General features: G+C 34.9%; 1 protein-coding gene across 13 annotated transcripts in view; it reads right to left on the bottom strand.

Moving 5' to 3' along the window:
• Positions 1-4,176: 4,176 nt before the first annotated feature.
• RYR2 (ryanodine receptor 2) overlaps positions 4,177-15,387 on the bottom strand; it is a 415,779-nt gene continuing 404,568 nt past the window's right edge. For all 13 annotated transcript variants that reach the window (XM_032184912.1, XM_032184915.1, XM_032184916.1 and 10 more), the window contains 8 exons: positions 14,174-14,234; positions 12,652-12,798; positions 11,876-12,010; positions 9,576-9,732; positions 7,588-7,652; positions 6,421-6,521; positions 5,581-5,632; positions 4,177-4,776 (listed from right to left, as the gene is read on the bottom strand). In XM_032184912.1, the coding sequence (XP_032040803.1) occupies positions 4,681-4,776; positions 5,581-5,632; positions 6,421-6,521; positions 7,588-7,652; positions 9,576-9,732; positions 11,876-12,010; positions 12,652-12,798; positions 14,174-14,234 (814 nt within the window). In that variant the 3' untranslated portion in view covers positions 4,177-4,680. The remainder of the gene's footprint in view (positions 4,777-5,580; positions 5,633-6,420; positions 6,522-7,587; positions 7,653-9,575; positions 9,733-11,875; positions 12,011-12,651; positions 12,799-14,173; positions 14,235-15,387) is intronic.

The raw sequence follows: 15,387 nt of genomic DNA, 5'->3' as shown, positions 1-15,387 counted from the left end.
GTCACATCTCAAAATTGTATGATCCAGCATTACAAAGCCAACTTTCAATGTTCTAAAAGTGATTAACATAAAAAAAAAAATACCTCTCCTAAAAGAGAGGTATTTGGTCTCTACAACTGAAAGTTCTACCAAGCAACACAGCAACTACATCTTGTATGCAAACTTGGAGCATTTACACCATGGATTGACAGTAAAGTCCTTTGAATTTTAAAGTTGTGTATTTTTGAGTTTTTTTCCTTTACATTTCAGAAATTTCAAAACTTTTTTTAGGTGAACTTTAGCTCAAATCTTCCCATTCAGCACCCACACATAGAACTCCAAACCTTTTTAATAGTAAGTCTTCCCATGATCCTCTATATTACTAAAAAACTGTTCTGTTGGCATCAAAAGTAGTCTCACTTTTTGATGTCCATTTGCACAGCAGAATCTGATGCCATTTGGCTGTCAGCGGTCTATAAAAACTGCTGCGAAGGGTCTTCTTTACCATTTAACACAAAGATATTTTTACCTAAATGAGTATCCAAAGCAAAGAAAAATACTATTGTGAAGAAAACTAGATAAATTGCACGGAAATAGTTAAAATGGCATGAAGACTACAGAGAAAACTGTAATCCAGAAAAGACATTAATAGAACAACAACAACAAGACAAAAAATGATGCAGCTGCAAAATAAGCTCACATTAAAAGGACTTTTATGCTTAAATATCTTGTAAGTCTGCCATAAGTGACTGTAGGATGATTTAAATTGAATTCCTATTTGCAGTCACACCTCTATGGTTTATTATGGATTTAGAAAAGCTGAAAACTGAGAGAGACAACTAAATACACAAATAAAAGTGGCCGTGACTTAAGAAGGGTCTTAAGGAGCTACATTTATGAGGATAAATAGTAGATTTTACCAGAGAACATACCCACCTGTGCTCTATGTAAGACAGATGGCTTATCTTTTGACAGAAGATATTCACTACAGTGATACTTGTTTTGGCTAACGAGAAGCAAAAATTACTGTAGAAAATAAATATATATATATATAACAACGTGAGAATACTGGTGATTATGTAAGCAAAAAGAAAAATTAGGCACCTCCGAATTTGCAGAATTTTTTTTCAAAGGAGTCAGAAAACCATTCAAGCAAATCATAAAGAAAAAGGTATTCATTAGTAAGAGTCCTGTAAAAGCAGTAACCTAAATACTCAACAACATCTTAAGTAGTATTTTAGAGGCCAAGATGGAAGGCAGTAGTTCTGTAGTAATATGTGGGCCAAGGGTATCACGGTGGCCTCCTATTTTCTCTTTTCTGTGATTGTCTTAGCAAAAAACGCAGACTTAAGAATTCAGTTTTTTAGTAGAATGAAAGATGGAACAAAGTATTGGAAGAAGGTGTAATACATGTTTCTTCCTTAGCAATTCAGTTCTAAGTGGGATGATATATCAGTGGATAATTCAATTTCCACAAACTAACCACACCTCAAAATACTCTTTCATCTTACTTCACTTTACCATTGCCATTCATTTCTTGGGTTCTTTGCTGATATTAACACAAATAAACTAGGATCAACAGTTCTGGAGTTCTTATCAGCCCTCTTTATGCTTGACCTTCAGAAGTAAACAGCAACAAAGTCTGTGCATTACCTTCAATAAAGGGAAACAGTTCCACCTGTAAATTACACTTTTACTGACATCATCTGTAAATTCAGCTAAAAGCTTACAAAAATATATAATAACATATACAAATATATGTGCAAGTATAACCTTAAATAACCTGTGCATAAGCATTATAATTTATTTTTTTTGGGTTGAAAATTGCAGTGTTTTCAAGCAACATACTATTAGCTGCTCTTTTTTGATAAAGCAGTACAAATAGTGAATTGGTTGACTGTGTTCATATGCTCATATTGCTTATTTTAAGCATAATAAAACACACAAATTCCAAGAAGTTGCATTTGTTTCAGTAAGGTTAGCCATTTAAAATAAAAATTAAGAATTCTTTTTATTTTGTGTAATTCTAAAACAAATTAAACTGTAGTAGCTTGTATACCTCAGTCTGTATTACATAGTAAGTGATTTGCCTTACTAATAATATCCCATTAAAGGCAGACATCAGTGTCAGAAACAGTAAGAAACACAGGAAATACATAATTTTAAAATAGTCCCGTATGATATGTATTCATAGTTTTAATTTCAAAGTGAGTTTATTTTCTTGAATTGAATGTGTTAAGTATTAAAAAAAAAAAAAAAAAAACAAAACAAAACAAACAAACAAACAAAAAAACCTCCCAGTAGCAACTTTTTGTGCAGTGAATCAAAGAAGAAAGTCAAGTTTCACGGTGTTTCAGAAACTCCACAGCCATTCCACAGGGGTCAGTACGACCAGGCTCTGAGGGTTTGCTGAAGCCAGTTTCCAGTCACTTTCAGCAGTGAACACTAATCCTGTAAGATTTAATGAACCAATTCTTAGTTGCAGGAAAAACTTTTGGGAAAGGTACTAATAAACTTCATTCAGTAAATGAAGATTTTTCATACCTACAATGAAACGTTTTGTCTCACCATATAATTGCTACGTATCACACTAAAAGAGTGGCTTCACATGTATTTATGACACTCCATACAGGATTTAACAGCACGGATGTCCCAGAATCCTTGTGATTTCTGAAGGCAACAAGGTGAAGTTAAGGCTATGGTTAAAGAAACATGTCACTTTTATATTTGCCCACAAAGTCCATTTGAAATTGCTTTCAAAATAAAGGGATCTTGAAACATCAGTCAGAATCTTTAGCTACCAATTTCTCAACAAAATGTGCAAGACTAAATGAATGTATGAGTGTTTGTCTTTGCCCCATTAGAAAACCATTCTCATGTCATATACCCAAAAAGAAACGTTACTGCAATCTCCAATTTCTAGCCCAAATACACCAAGCAAAAAAAAGGTGGATTCAAACCATCTACATTGTGTCAAACTGAAGAAACAAAGCTAGAATAAATAATCCAAACTGACCGGGGTTGTTTAATACAAATTGGTGCTGCTTTACCCTCTTTTTCCCACCATCACCGGCCTGACCAGCCTCTGGTCCAAATATTGTGGAATTTGGGACAACCGAAACCAGAATCCTCAACAGGATCCCAATTTCAGAGTATCATTATCCATAATCCACTGAACTGAAAGCCTAGCTTTGAATACTGTATACAGTATTTTTAAAGGATTATTCCCTTAGTTATTACTTTTCAAAGGTACAACCGAATACTGACATCAACTTTCTTTTGTGACAAAGATGTGGGCTGTAAGAAAATGAAACAGAGCAGCAGAAGAGCAAGAAGTCCTGTAAGGAGAAAACAAAAAATCCTTGAGCAACTTAATCCTTGCGCAACTTATACAGCAACTTAAGCCTGTTTTGACATGGGTACAATTAACTCAGGGATTAATAAAAAGACTCAATAAGAAACCTCAAATGCTCCCAAAACCACCTGATTTCCATTCTGAATCTCTCTTTTTATTTGTAAAGACTGGCATTACAATTGAAAAGGACTCAAAATGGAGTGACATACACATCATTGGTGTTTCATGATGCAACTGATGGGATCCCTGAATGGATATTGCTTCAGCTTTGATTTTAAAAAATAATTTAACAAGAAAATCTTCAACTCCACTATTGATCACAGGTGGCAGAAATGACAGAAAGGAAAAGAAAAGAAACCCAAACTGCTATCAAATTCATAACATATACATTGTTGGCTGATGACACTTGTTCCAGATGTACAATAAAGCCCACAACACTTTATTACTATGGAAATAATTATTGTGAATGTTTTTTTCATGTTGATCAACTTGCTTTTGAAGGTAGTTTCTTTGATTGTTTTAAACTTGCATAATAAACATGCAATGAAACATTTCTTGTTAAAGTGTTTTTTGCAGTCTTCTTGTCTTCATACAAAGATTTCATAAAGTTGCAGTGTTGTATCAGAGCATTACCAAAATAAGAGCAAAAGCTAAAGAGGAAGGTAAATGTGAAATAAACTTGATGAGAATGACCTAATCTTGTCCTGAGACACTCCAGTCTTAACAAAAAGATGTGCACAATCAAACTCCTTCCTCCCAAACCCACTAAAACCACAAAATAAATATTAACTTGGAAGAAAAAAAAAAAAAAAAAAAAAGAAAAAAAGAAAAAAATACAATGTCATCATGCACTCATCTTCTGCATAGCTCAACCCACATATAGTAAGGCACTATTTCCCCACAACTTAGTGTCCACAACAATCTTTTACAGTGCTCTGTGAACTACATATAGTTCCTTCCAGGATGATGAAATAAATAGACTGAATGAGTGTTGCTACCATGTCACCCCATGTGTGATTTTATAGACAAGGGCATCATCTGGCAGTTTCAGAAATAAGCTGTCTCAAGTCTCTTCTTATGTGAGCATGTTATGTATTGGGATTCATCTATTGTGTGTGCAAGTGGTTGGTTTGTTTTCCAGAGTTGCTGTTATTTTTCATTGTTCTTTACTCCATTGTTCTCAAAGCAAATACAGAAGAAAGTAAAAGCACAGTTGGGTCATTAAAAACAGAGCTTTGGTGCTCCATAAAGCACACAGCTTCGGGGATTTAAGAAGTCTATTGGATATTCCCAAAGGAGTTGGGAAATACATGAATGTATTTTCAAGTGGAAATCCTCATCTCTGCTTAGTTGAGCTGGTCTTCATACTGTTTTCGGAAGCAATCACCAGCAGGAAAAAACTCCCAGCACCGTTCTTGATACATTTTCCATACATAGGATTCCTGAAAGAAACAAAATTTAAATAACTTAAATTGATTCAATGAGAAAACATCAAGCATGACTTTTTTTTTTTAATCAGTTTAGAGTAGATTTTACATTTTTGTCACCTAGACAAAAAGCACTAGAAAAAACACACAAAAGATGACCAGATAGTTTAACTGTAATTTCACATCTAGAAGCACCGTAAAGCTCAACTAAAACTGGTATAAACATAAGCAGATTTTTTTCTGTCACAGAAATTTGACTGAATTTCTATATCAGTCATTTAAAAGCATCCATACACATAATGCATTAAAAAATGGATTTCAAAGGACCATTTAAAAAGCAAACAGAAAAGAAACCGCCTGTTAGAATTGTTTTCACAGGTTTCATTTCATATATATACACAAGTGCTTTCATATTGACTTATCTAGAAATGTAAAAATAGATCATATAATTGATGAATCATATTAAATGAGAGAGAGAAAAAAAAAATCAACAGGGAAAGACAAGGAATGTTGCTTTCACAGAATGCTTAAATGTTCTGCTTCTCATTATTTTTGCTTATAGTCTGTATTTATATTTTTTGTGTAAGTAATACTTCAAGAATAACAGGTCAGATAACAAAATAGGAAACGTCAGAGAATTGATACTCAATCTAACATTAAACAACCAAAATCCTAAGAACTGTTTAGAATGACAATTAAGTTACTTACCATATAGGGTATTATTTATTAGAATACTTAGTTTTGCCAAGACAGAATGATTTTTATTTTAGAACCAATCTCATTTAGTAGATGTTGGCATTCATAGAATTGTTCACATACCTGTCCTGTATGCTCTGTTTCATCTTTATTAATAAGATACATCAGGAAAAACCTACGATCAAATAAAGAGTTATTATGGATACAGTATCTGAAAGCACTATGCAACCCACAGATTGATGAGTATTTCTCAACATGTTGTGTACAAAAATGTGAGAAAATGTTGTTCATGTACTTTCAAGTTCCAGAATTATATTTATGATGATATTCCCAGACTTACAAAATATACTTTCCTCAAAATGTTAACATTCATTCATTGTTCAATGAATAGTATGCCAAAATGCAGAAGATTCAATGTGATTTACAATAAATGAGTACTTCGTTTAAATGAAGATTTTTCTAAGCTATTTGAAAATTGTAATAGACATTTTCATGCCCATAGACACTTAGACATAGAGAGTAGCCATTGATTATTTTTTTTTTTTTAATGAATACAAAATGCTGAATATCATTAAGAAATCAACGATGCTAACTAGCCACATACCAGATTCCCAGTTTCCATATCCTAGCTCACACAAAATTGGTGTCTCACAACCAAATTGGAAACAACGTATTGAAGTTTGTTCATTCTCTGCTCCTACCTCCACAGAAATGATCTTGCCTCACAAAGTTCAGAACAGTTTTCCTAATAAATGGAAAGCTCAAGCTTTCTTTTTCATGGATTCTAGTCAAAAAAAAAAAAAAAAAAAAAAGTCTCTTTCTTTTTTTCGTTCATTCAGGCAGCATGAATGCACATCAAAGCCAAATGGTACTGACTCATGCTTATGCAATAGAGCTAATCAGGTACTTGCAGAGGCTGCAGGGGTCATGAGTTACCAAGAAGTTCATTTTTACTGTACTTACAAATAATTGGCCAAGTTGTGCTCCTGCAGTGTGTGTGTTTCAAAGCCATGGGGCACTGTATCAAAGTAATCATTTCCTATTCCACAGATAAAGCACTTTGTCTAAAAGAAAAAACACACAACACTTCAACACTATATATAACCCTGCACCCCTTTGAGAACAGCCACCCTATAATGCAACAATTTTCTTCAAAATTGCAATGCATCAACTATAACATGCACTGAACATGGCTTTTCTTTTAATGATTGGGACTGGATGCTTCAGCCAAAACACTTGAATAGAAAATTAACTGCCATCAGAGCAGTTACTGTTCAATAAATAAATAAATAAATCTTCAAGACCTATAGGTGAATAGATATGAGGAGAAAGAATGGCATTGAACATATCAGTCAAAGCTGTCATTTACTCTTCCTTGAACATTAGAAGTAGTACTCATTGTAGCACATGGCAGTATTTACCTCAACTGCTTATTGCGTTCATTCAGCTGAAGTTGAATATGCTTTTAGACTAGATAACATAACACAGCAGTTCTTTCTCAACAGTCTTCTGAATTATTACATTCATACTTAAATGACAGAAGAGAAAACCAGCAAGTTTTCCAGCAAGTACTGGATACTCACACATAGATTAACCAAAGAAAATTACATCTGAGATGAAATGCATCATGACAGTTTTAATAAGTGTTAGAAAACTCTACCAAACAAATCTAAAATAGAGCAGAATATAAGTGCAGACAGTGTTTACGTCCGATGCAAGTAGCAGCTAGCACCTGCCTGTAGCGTGCCTCTTTCCCAGTACAGAGCAAAGAGCAGTAAACATTATCCTGAACCTGGATGCTAGCAGAGTATTCTCTTCATAAAAACTAAGACTAAATAGTCTAAATAGTCTAAAGTCTATTTAATTGTACTAACAGAACTACTTATTTAAGATCTTATAATGCAATAAATAAAACAACAACCAAAAAAAAACTTCTAAGTTACTTTTTCCATCAAATGAACTGAGATGTATGAGTATGATCTCATCCAGGACACTGTATGACATTGGATCCTCTACAGAACTGTGTTTTCCCTTCAATTTAAAAACTATTCACTGGCTGTACTACCCCTTTATTGAACTGGTTTTCTTTTGAGAAAACCTGAAAATGGTTCGGCAACTGGATGTTCTTACCTCCATGTCTTCTTTAACTTGTTCTTGCTGATCTCTTAACTCACCAAAAGCATCAATAATTAAACCTAGGGATCAAGTTAAAATAATAGTTAATGTTCAAGAACTGTGACAAAGATTTGGAAATCCAGAACAACTCTGACAAAGAATATTCAGTTGCAGTCTTGTGTAGAAATAGTAGAAAAGTGATATACCTTCCAACAAATGCAACAACATCCAGATATGTGAAGGAAAATGAGCAACTCAGACAGAACAGCTATCTGTAACATGGTTGTCAGTACCATTTGGAATTACAAAATATAGGATAAGCAGACTTCTGATTTATTTGCAGTATTATTTATTATCCTTAACTCAGCATATAAAGACGTTCCTGGATTTGCAGTAATGGAGGCTTTACCATAGTAAGAACACTACTGTACATTTAACAGTGTTCAGGTATGTATACACAGCAGATGCAAAGAGGCCCAGAGCTGTATGCATCTTCTTTCATTACGGTTGTCATTTAGCTTGAGGTTTGACTGTTAGAGCTCTACAAAAGCAAGGGGCCATTTCAGGGAAAAGATGGCTCAAGATTATAAATTCTTTATGATTCTCCCTTTGGTTACACTAATACAAGCATGGAATAACTCCACAATAACTCCACTAAAACTACTGTGCTGTAAAACCAATGAATACCAGATAAGAATTACTCTCAAGCTTGACAGCTAAGGCTTCTACTCTTTACCCAGTCACAAAAATAAGAAACAAGCAGTAGGAGATAAACTACTTAAGATTATGAAAAATTTTACATCCTCCCCAAATCCTTTAAAACAACTTGTTGCTTGAGTAGGAGTTATAAACAACGTAACAGAAGCTCAGAATTGCCTTCTAAACTTCCTTGTAGGAAGTGAGAAAACATTTTTATAGGCATAAATTTTTTGTTATTTTCCTGTTAGTTGACAAGAGGCAATAATAACAATTCTTTCTAATTATTTCTCTTGCTGATCATTTACGGGAGTCTTTTAGAGGGGACAATGAGAAGATAGAAATGGTAATGACATCAGTATTCTTGTGGCAAGTAGCTTTTTTGTTTCTACACTGATCCAATTGATCCAGTTAGAGCCTGCTGGTTATATGGAATCTAGGAACAGCAGCATATGGATAAAAGCCAGATGGATGTGATTTACTTTCTAAATCTGCTTTTTGATCTGTCCTGGTTGAATCTTGGGCATAAGGTAACTGTAGCACTGAGATCCTGTACTGGGTCTGGCTGGAATGTTAACTTTCCCTGCAGCAGCCCATACAGTGCTGTGCTCTGCACTTGTAGTTGGAACAGCAGTGTTATCACACCAGCATTGTGTCTACAGCTGAGCAGCACTGGCACAGCATCGGGCCTCTCTCTAACCCTCCTAGGGGGTGGGCAAAAAGTGAGAAGAGAAACATCACTAGGGCAGCTGACCTAAACCAACCAAAGGGATATTCCATACTATGTGATGTCACACTCAGCAATAAAAGGTAGAAACAGGAAGAAGAGGTGAGGGGTGGGCTCTCATTGTGAAAACCTCGGTCCTCCTCCCGAACACCGGCTACGTGCGTTGAGGCCTACGTGTTTCAAGGACATGGTCAATCATCGCTCATTTGCGGGAAGCGGAGAGTAATTTCTTTCCTCTGCACTTCCACATAGACTTCATTTGTTTTATTTGTTTGTTTTCCTCCTTTTTTATTTTATTTTCCCTTTCCCCCTCCCTTTTCCCCTTTCCCTTTTTATTTCCCTTTAGTTAAATTTTTTAGTTCATAATAATCTTTAATTATTATTATTATTTCCCTTTAATTAAGTTATCCTTATTCTCAACCCATGAGTTGTTCTTTGCTTTACTTCTCCCCCTCCTCATCCAAAAAGAGGGGGAGTGAGAGAGCGGTTGTGGGGTTTAGCTGCCCAGCACGGTAAAACCACCACAGATCCATGTACGGCTAAATAATGCTTTCAGTCACAGTGGACTACAAATATATACCTTGAATAATGGCAAGCAGGATGACAATCACAAAGAAGAAGAAAGTGATATCAAAGATAATCCGATAGATCTCATATTCATCTCCTGCTGGATCCTCTATTTCATCACCAATTCCTCCACCTGCACGTACTCCAACATACATGTGAAACATGTAGCACTAAAAAAAAAAAAAAAAAAGATACAAAAAAGTTTGTCTGCATCTACGAGTAAAAATATCCATTTTTGCAAATTCAGTAATAGGCAGACACTGGTCTAGCAGAAATACTATGTGAAGTCATCTCTTTCTCCTCCAGTTTACGGATACTTCCGAAAGGGCAGAAATGCTGCTGAGAATCTGAAACTGCAGCATTTCACGTTCTGTCTTTATGGCACAGTTCAAAAAAGATTAATGTTTGACTACCTTGAGCCTACCAGAAAACCGTGATTCAGGTCCAAATGTTTCAGCATACAATAATATGCTAGTAGAAAGTACCATTACCACCTAATCTATTTCCCGTTACTCTAGCTCAAAAGTGAATGACTTGCCCCATCTTTGATGTTTAAAAAAATAAATAAAAATAAAACAAAACACAACACAACAAATACAACCTTTGAGCATGTTTGTTCAGAGGACAGGCTAATGATGGAAACAGTCTACACCAATGCTGCAAAGGGGTACCATAAGTACAGTCATGTGGGGTGATGACAATGCAAAAATTCCAGTTTATCATATAATAGAGGATTATGCTATCAAACTCAGAGTCCTGGAGAAGATTGATTCTTTTTCTTTAAGGACTTTTGCTAACTACAGATACAATTCTCAGTGTATAAAAAGTAGCAGTGACAGTCACAATAGTCATTCCTAAAAGCTAACTATATGAAAGGCCCATTATTTTACTTCTATACTGCTCTTACTCCTATATCCCGTAAGTAAGAAATGTATAATAGTAACATACAATGCTGAATGACCAATGGCTGAGAAATGTAATATTTTTAGAGAAGTTTTTTATTTCACCATTAAAAGTCAATGTTATTTTTCAATTACCGAAAATAAAAATATATTATTAACACCTTTTTTTTTCCATATCACATTGCAAGTCTTACCATTTTTACAGACGACACTTAACATATAGCACATTGTGTATTATTCTATGTGTTATTTTAGCTCACTCCTTTATAATATTTTAGCCATTTTTCATGTATATTTTCATATAAAACAGATGGAGTGACTCTTTGCTCAATCAGATGATGACAGGACAAGAGGGAATGGTTTAAACCAGCAGAGGGGAGATTTAGATTAGATATTAGGAGGAAGTTTTTCACTCAGAGGGCAGTGAGGCAATAGAACAGGTTGCCTAGAGAGGTTGTGGATGCCCCATCCCTGGAGGTGTTCAAGACCAGGTTAGATGAGGCCCTGAGCAACCTGATCTAGTGGGTGGCATCACTGCCTATGGCATGGGGGTTGGAACTAGATGATCTCTAAGGTCCCTTCCAACCCGAGCCATTCTAATATTCTATGTAAGTCAGAAGGTCTTAAGGAGGTCTCCAAGTCCAGATTCCTGCTCCATGTATAGTCCACTATAAGTTTAGACAAAGTTACTCAGGGCTTTATACAGTCAGGTTGTTAAATCCTCTCAAGCATGGAGGCTGCACAACCTCTCTTAGAAAGGTGTACCTTTGCCTGGTTCCTCAGGGTGAAAAAATATTTCCTTACATCCAGACAGAATACCTTCTTCCATTCTGTGGTCTCCCGCCATGCACTGCTGTAAAAATCACTGGCTCATTCTTCCCAATAACCTCTCTTTAGACACTGGGGAGCTGCTCTTAAGCTCCCCCCTTCTCGCCTCAAAGCCTTCTCTTCTCCAGGCCAAACAAGCCCGACTCACTTAGGCTCCTCCCAGGGAAAGTACTCCATCGCCTGACCATCTTAAGTGACTCTCCACTGACTATACTCCAGTTCACCAGTGTCTTTCTTGTACTGAAGGTCCCAAACTGGACAAAAATATAGACATGTTAGTCTATAACTGATTGAGCTCAGGTTCACGGCTTTTAGCTAGTTTACACTTTTGCAGAAATTATAGCAAAAAATATTACCACACTTCTCCTATTCCTTTAAAGAAGTGTTTGTGTATTATACGCAGAGTATATCTAGTTCTTAAGGACGTTCACTATATTTGTTCCTTTGCTTTCCCTTATGGTCTTTCTCTTGCAGGCTAATGATACAAATATATGAACAGGAATTACAAAAAGGACAGGGCAAAAACATAATAATTTAAGAAAACAAACAAACAAAAAAAAATAGAAAGCAAACTAAGACTTACTGTTAACATATCATCACATTTCATGTCTGGCATATCACCATCTTCACTCTTGTTGTAGAACTTGCGAAAAAAATTGAATGCCACTACTGTGTACAAGTATACCACTACTGCCAGTAATCCCACTGTTAGGACAAGCTGGAAGACAAAATTATACATTTATAGCTGCCTTGTTGGAAGGTCTCCTAAGCAGACCAAGGATGTGTGTCGTCTTGTTGTTGTTGTTGTTTTTATCTTCAAAAAAGTGTTAAAAAGGTTCTTTGAAATAGGAAGACCATCAAAGAGGAGGAACACATTACAGGAAACACTGTTCATAGAACAAATTTAAATGGATGAAAAGCCTTCATTATTTTCTCTAGTTAAAATCAGAAGTGCAATGTCAGATTGTGTAACTTCTTACAGAAATGATTTCTTACTATCAGGGAGCTGAGGCTCTCAAACAGCCCTCCAAAAGAAAGAATAACTGGATCTCAGCTGGATCTTTCTTTAGAAGAATCTTGAAAAAAATCTGAACAGAAAGTTTATGGGCAACATAGTAACACAATAACAGCTAGAATCTAAATTTAATGTCATGCATTCTAGTGCCACGTTCTTATGATTATAAATCCTGCTGGCAAATTTTTGCACTAGCACAGCAGCTTTCAGTGGTCAGCTGAATTAAGTCAAGAAGTGCTCTTTCCTGTGCACTCTGTCAGTATAAAAAACAAACAAACAAACAAACCAACAAAAAAAAAAAAAAAAAAAAACCACCATAAAGGAAAAGAGGTAACAGTTGATACCTGTTTACCATTGTGGGTCACTGATGACAGGATAGTTCGTAACGTCTTGAACCCCATTGCAATGTCAAGAAGATGAGCAGCAAAGAAAAAATTGTTGTAATGGCCAAGGACTGACATGGTCATGTACCAAGCTAGGTAAAGGAAAGACTAAAAGAAAACAAGCACATTACAAAATACATAAATAAATAAATAAACAAACTGAAAAAACTAAGGACTACTATGTCTAACTTAATTCACAACACTAAAGAAAAGCAGAAATTGCTTGAATGTGCTTTTTATTTAAACAGAAATTCATGAAGTTTTTCTTACATAAATTCTGCTTTTGAGAATTTTCTCTGTGCAAGAATATTAAATCTGCAAATGTAGATGTGTTCACATGAAATGTTCAAAATTGACACATCCTAAATTTCAATTTTGAAACAATTCCATTATTTGTTAATGTTTATTATATAAAATCTTCTGATTGGAATGATTTTTTGTTTATGAATAATTACATTAAAATATTTATAACAATATGGTCAATAACAAACAAAAGGTCTTTGCAAGCAACAGAAGGAATTATATATTACTTCAAACTACTAAAACTACTACTTAAATATTTAATGCTATTTAAGTAGCTTATTATTACTAGAAATATTAATTTAATCTTTTCCTCTACAATTTAATTTATCTGACTTCAAGACAAGTACACACTTACAAGAACAAAATTAGAATTTCCTTTAGAAAAGACCTAATCCTGAATGAACTGACTCTCTACAGGTCATGCTTTCTGTGGACCTGGACAGTTATCGTCCCAAATTCAACCTTCAAGTTCCACCCTTTCTAACTGAAGTCAGTTTCCATTTTCATTCTCCAGCAGTCCTAGTTACAAAATCATTCTTCCCCTACCATATTTTCCACCAGAAAAAGAAGATGACTCAGGAAAGCCACAATCATAATACCACTTAGAATCATAAGATGAGCAATATCTTAAACTGAAGAATATTTTAACGACCTTGTCATTCCTTTTTTTTTTTTTTAAGACTAACTTTTTAAAAATGAGTAAAATCATTAGCCTCATTCTGTGTCACATCCCGCTAAGAGTTTCAGTGATACAAATTACAGTAATTCTACACCCATTAACTATGCTGATCTGACTGTGTTCCAGGAGTATTTAAGTGACTGCAGATGTAAAGTTTAAGAACAACATGAAAAATGGCAACTAGAATTTATATAGACAGTTTCCCAATTTTACAGCACTTGCTTATTCCTCCTGAATAAATAACCGTATAAGAAAGGGGTTAAGGGGAGAAAACAGACTGAGGTTCTATAGCCTAGTACCCATGTAACTGGGAAAAGATTTGGTCAATCTCTTTTTAAACTTCTGAGAATTTCTTTATCTATCTATCTGTGTATCTAGTAAGCTACTTGTAATTCAGAATATTTCATATATGTTTGGACACCCTTCAGGCTAAGATGGATATTTTATCTTTTTTTTTTTTAGAACATGAATGTATGTGTATACATATACTGACAGACTTACATTATCAGTGAAAACAACTCCTAATTTCCACATCTGATACTTAACATCAACAGAGTTTAGCCTGTAAAAGTAAAAAAATCACATTTTATATAAGAATGAAATAGGAAAATACACAACACGAGAGCCTATTGCATACTACAGGAAGTGTATTGTCACAGAAAATGAAGAGGTCACAGTTTATCTATTTCTCCCAAGCTGAAATATATCACAACCTTGTTCTAATTCACACTTTTACTCTGGAACGGACCTGTCTGAAACAAAAGCAGAAAAATAAATGTGTAAGTACTATTTTGGAGACATCAGACATGAAGCTGATCAATATCTACAGTGCAATCACCTATGTATAAGTCACATGAATTTTAGAATCAATGGAGAGAAATAGTGTTTTGAGAATTTGCACCCTGAAATACCAGTTCATCACCATTGGTTATATCATCACATCTTGAGTGATACAATTAGACGGCTTTAAAGACAGACAAAGTAAGGTGAAATGAATGTCTGAGCTTATGTCCTTTGTTCTTCCTCAAGAAAAAATGTAAATTGAAGAGGAAAGTGTATTAAAACCTTTTGCACGGTCAGGAATGACTCAGACCATGATAACTGGGTGATATTTACTGTCTGATCAGGATTGCATGGATGATATTTACAAAATACATACATTGAAGAGAAAACAAAACAAAACAAAACAAAAACTTGCAGTATAACAGATAATACTGTCTTCCAATATACTACATTCTTAACAAGAAGGTTACTTGTTCCAGGAGCTTTTGAAAACCTAGGTTATTGAATCTTGTGACAAGGAAAATGAAGACCTTTTAACATCTTTTACATTCTAGGCCAACTGTACCGATTCTTTATACACTTCACATTCATATCATTGCTTATCTTTTCACCAGACTATGGAAATGTCAGATCCTTCAGGATAAATCTATTTACATTTTTTTCTTCTTGAAAGGTGACAAATTTCTCTACCGCATAAGCATCCAACAGCAGCCCTTCTTAATATCCTCTAAATTACCACTACTATGGTTGCTGCAGACGCTTGAGCCTCAGTTGCCTCTTCCATTGACACTGACTGTACTAATGACAGCAGAACCAAGAACAGCAGCTAGGGAGGCAAAGGGACTGAGACGTAAGTTTGACTATGACACCTCTGATAAATAACTCTCATCTTTGTGTATTTCAGATTATTCTCTCAAATACACATGAATTGA

This window comes from Aythya fuligula, chromosome 3 (assembly GCF_009819795.1).
Source record: "Aythya fuligula isolate bAytFul2 chromosome 3, bAytFul2.pri, whole genome shotgun sequence".
Lineage (NCBI taxonomy): Eukaryota > Metazoa > Chordata > Aves > Anseriformes > Anatidae > Aythya > Aythya fuligula.
This window is presented reverse-complemented; position numbering and strand designations above follow the sequence as displayed.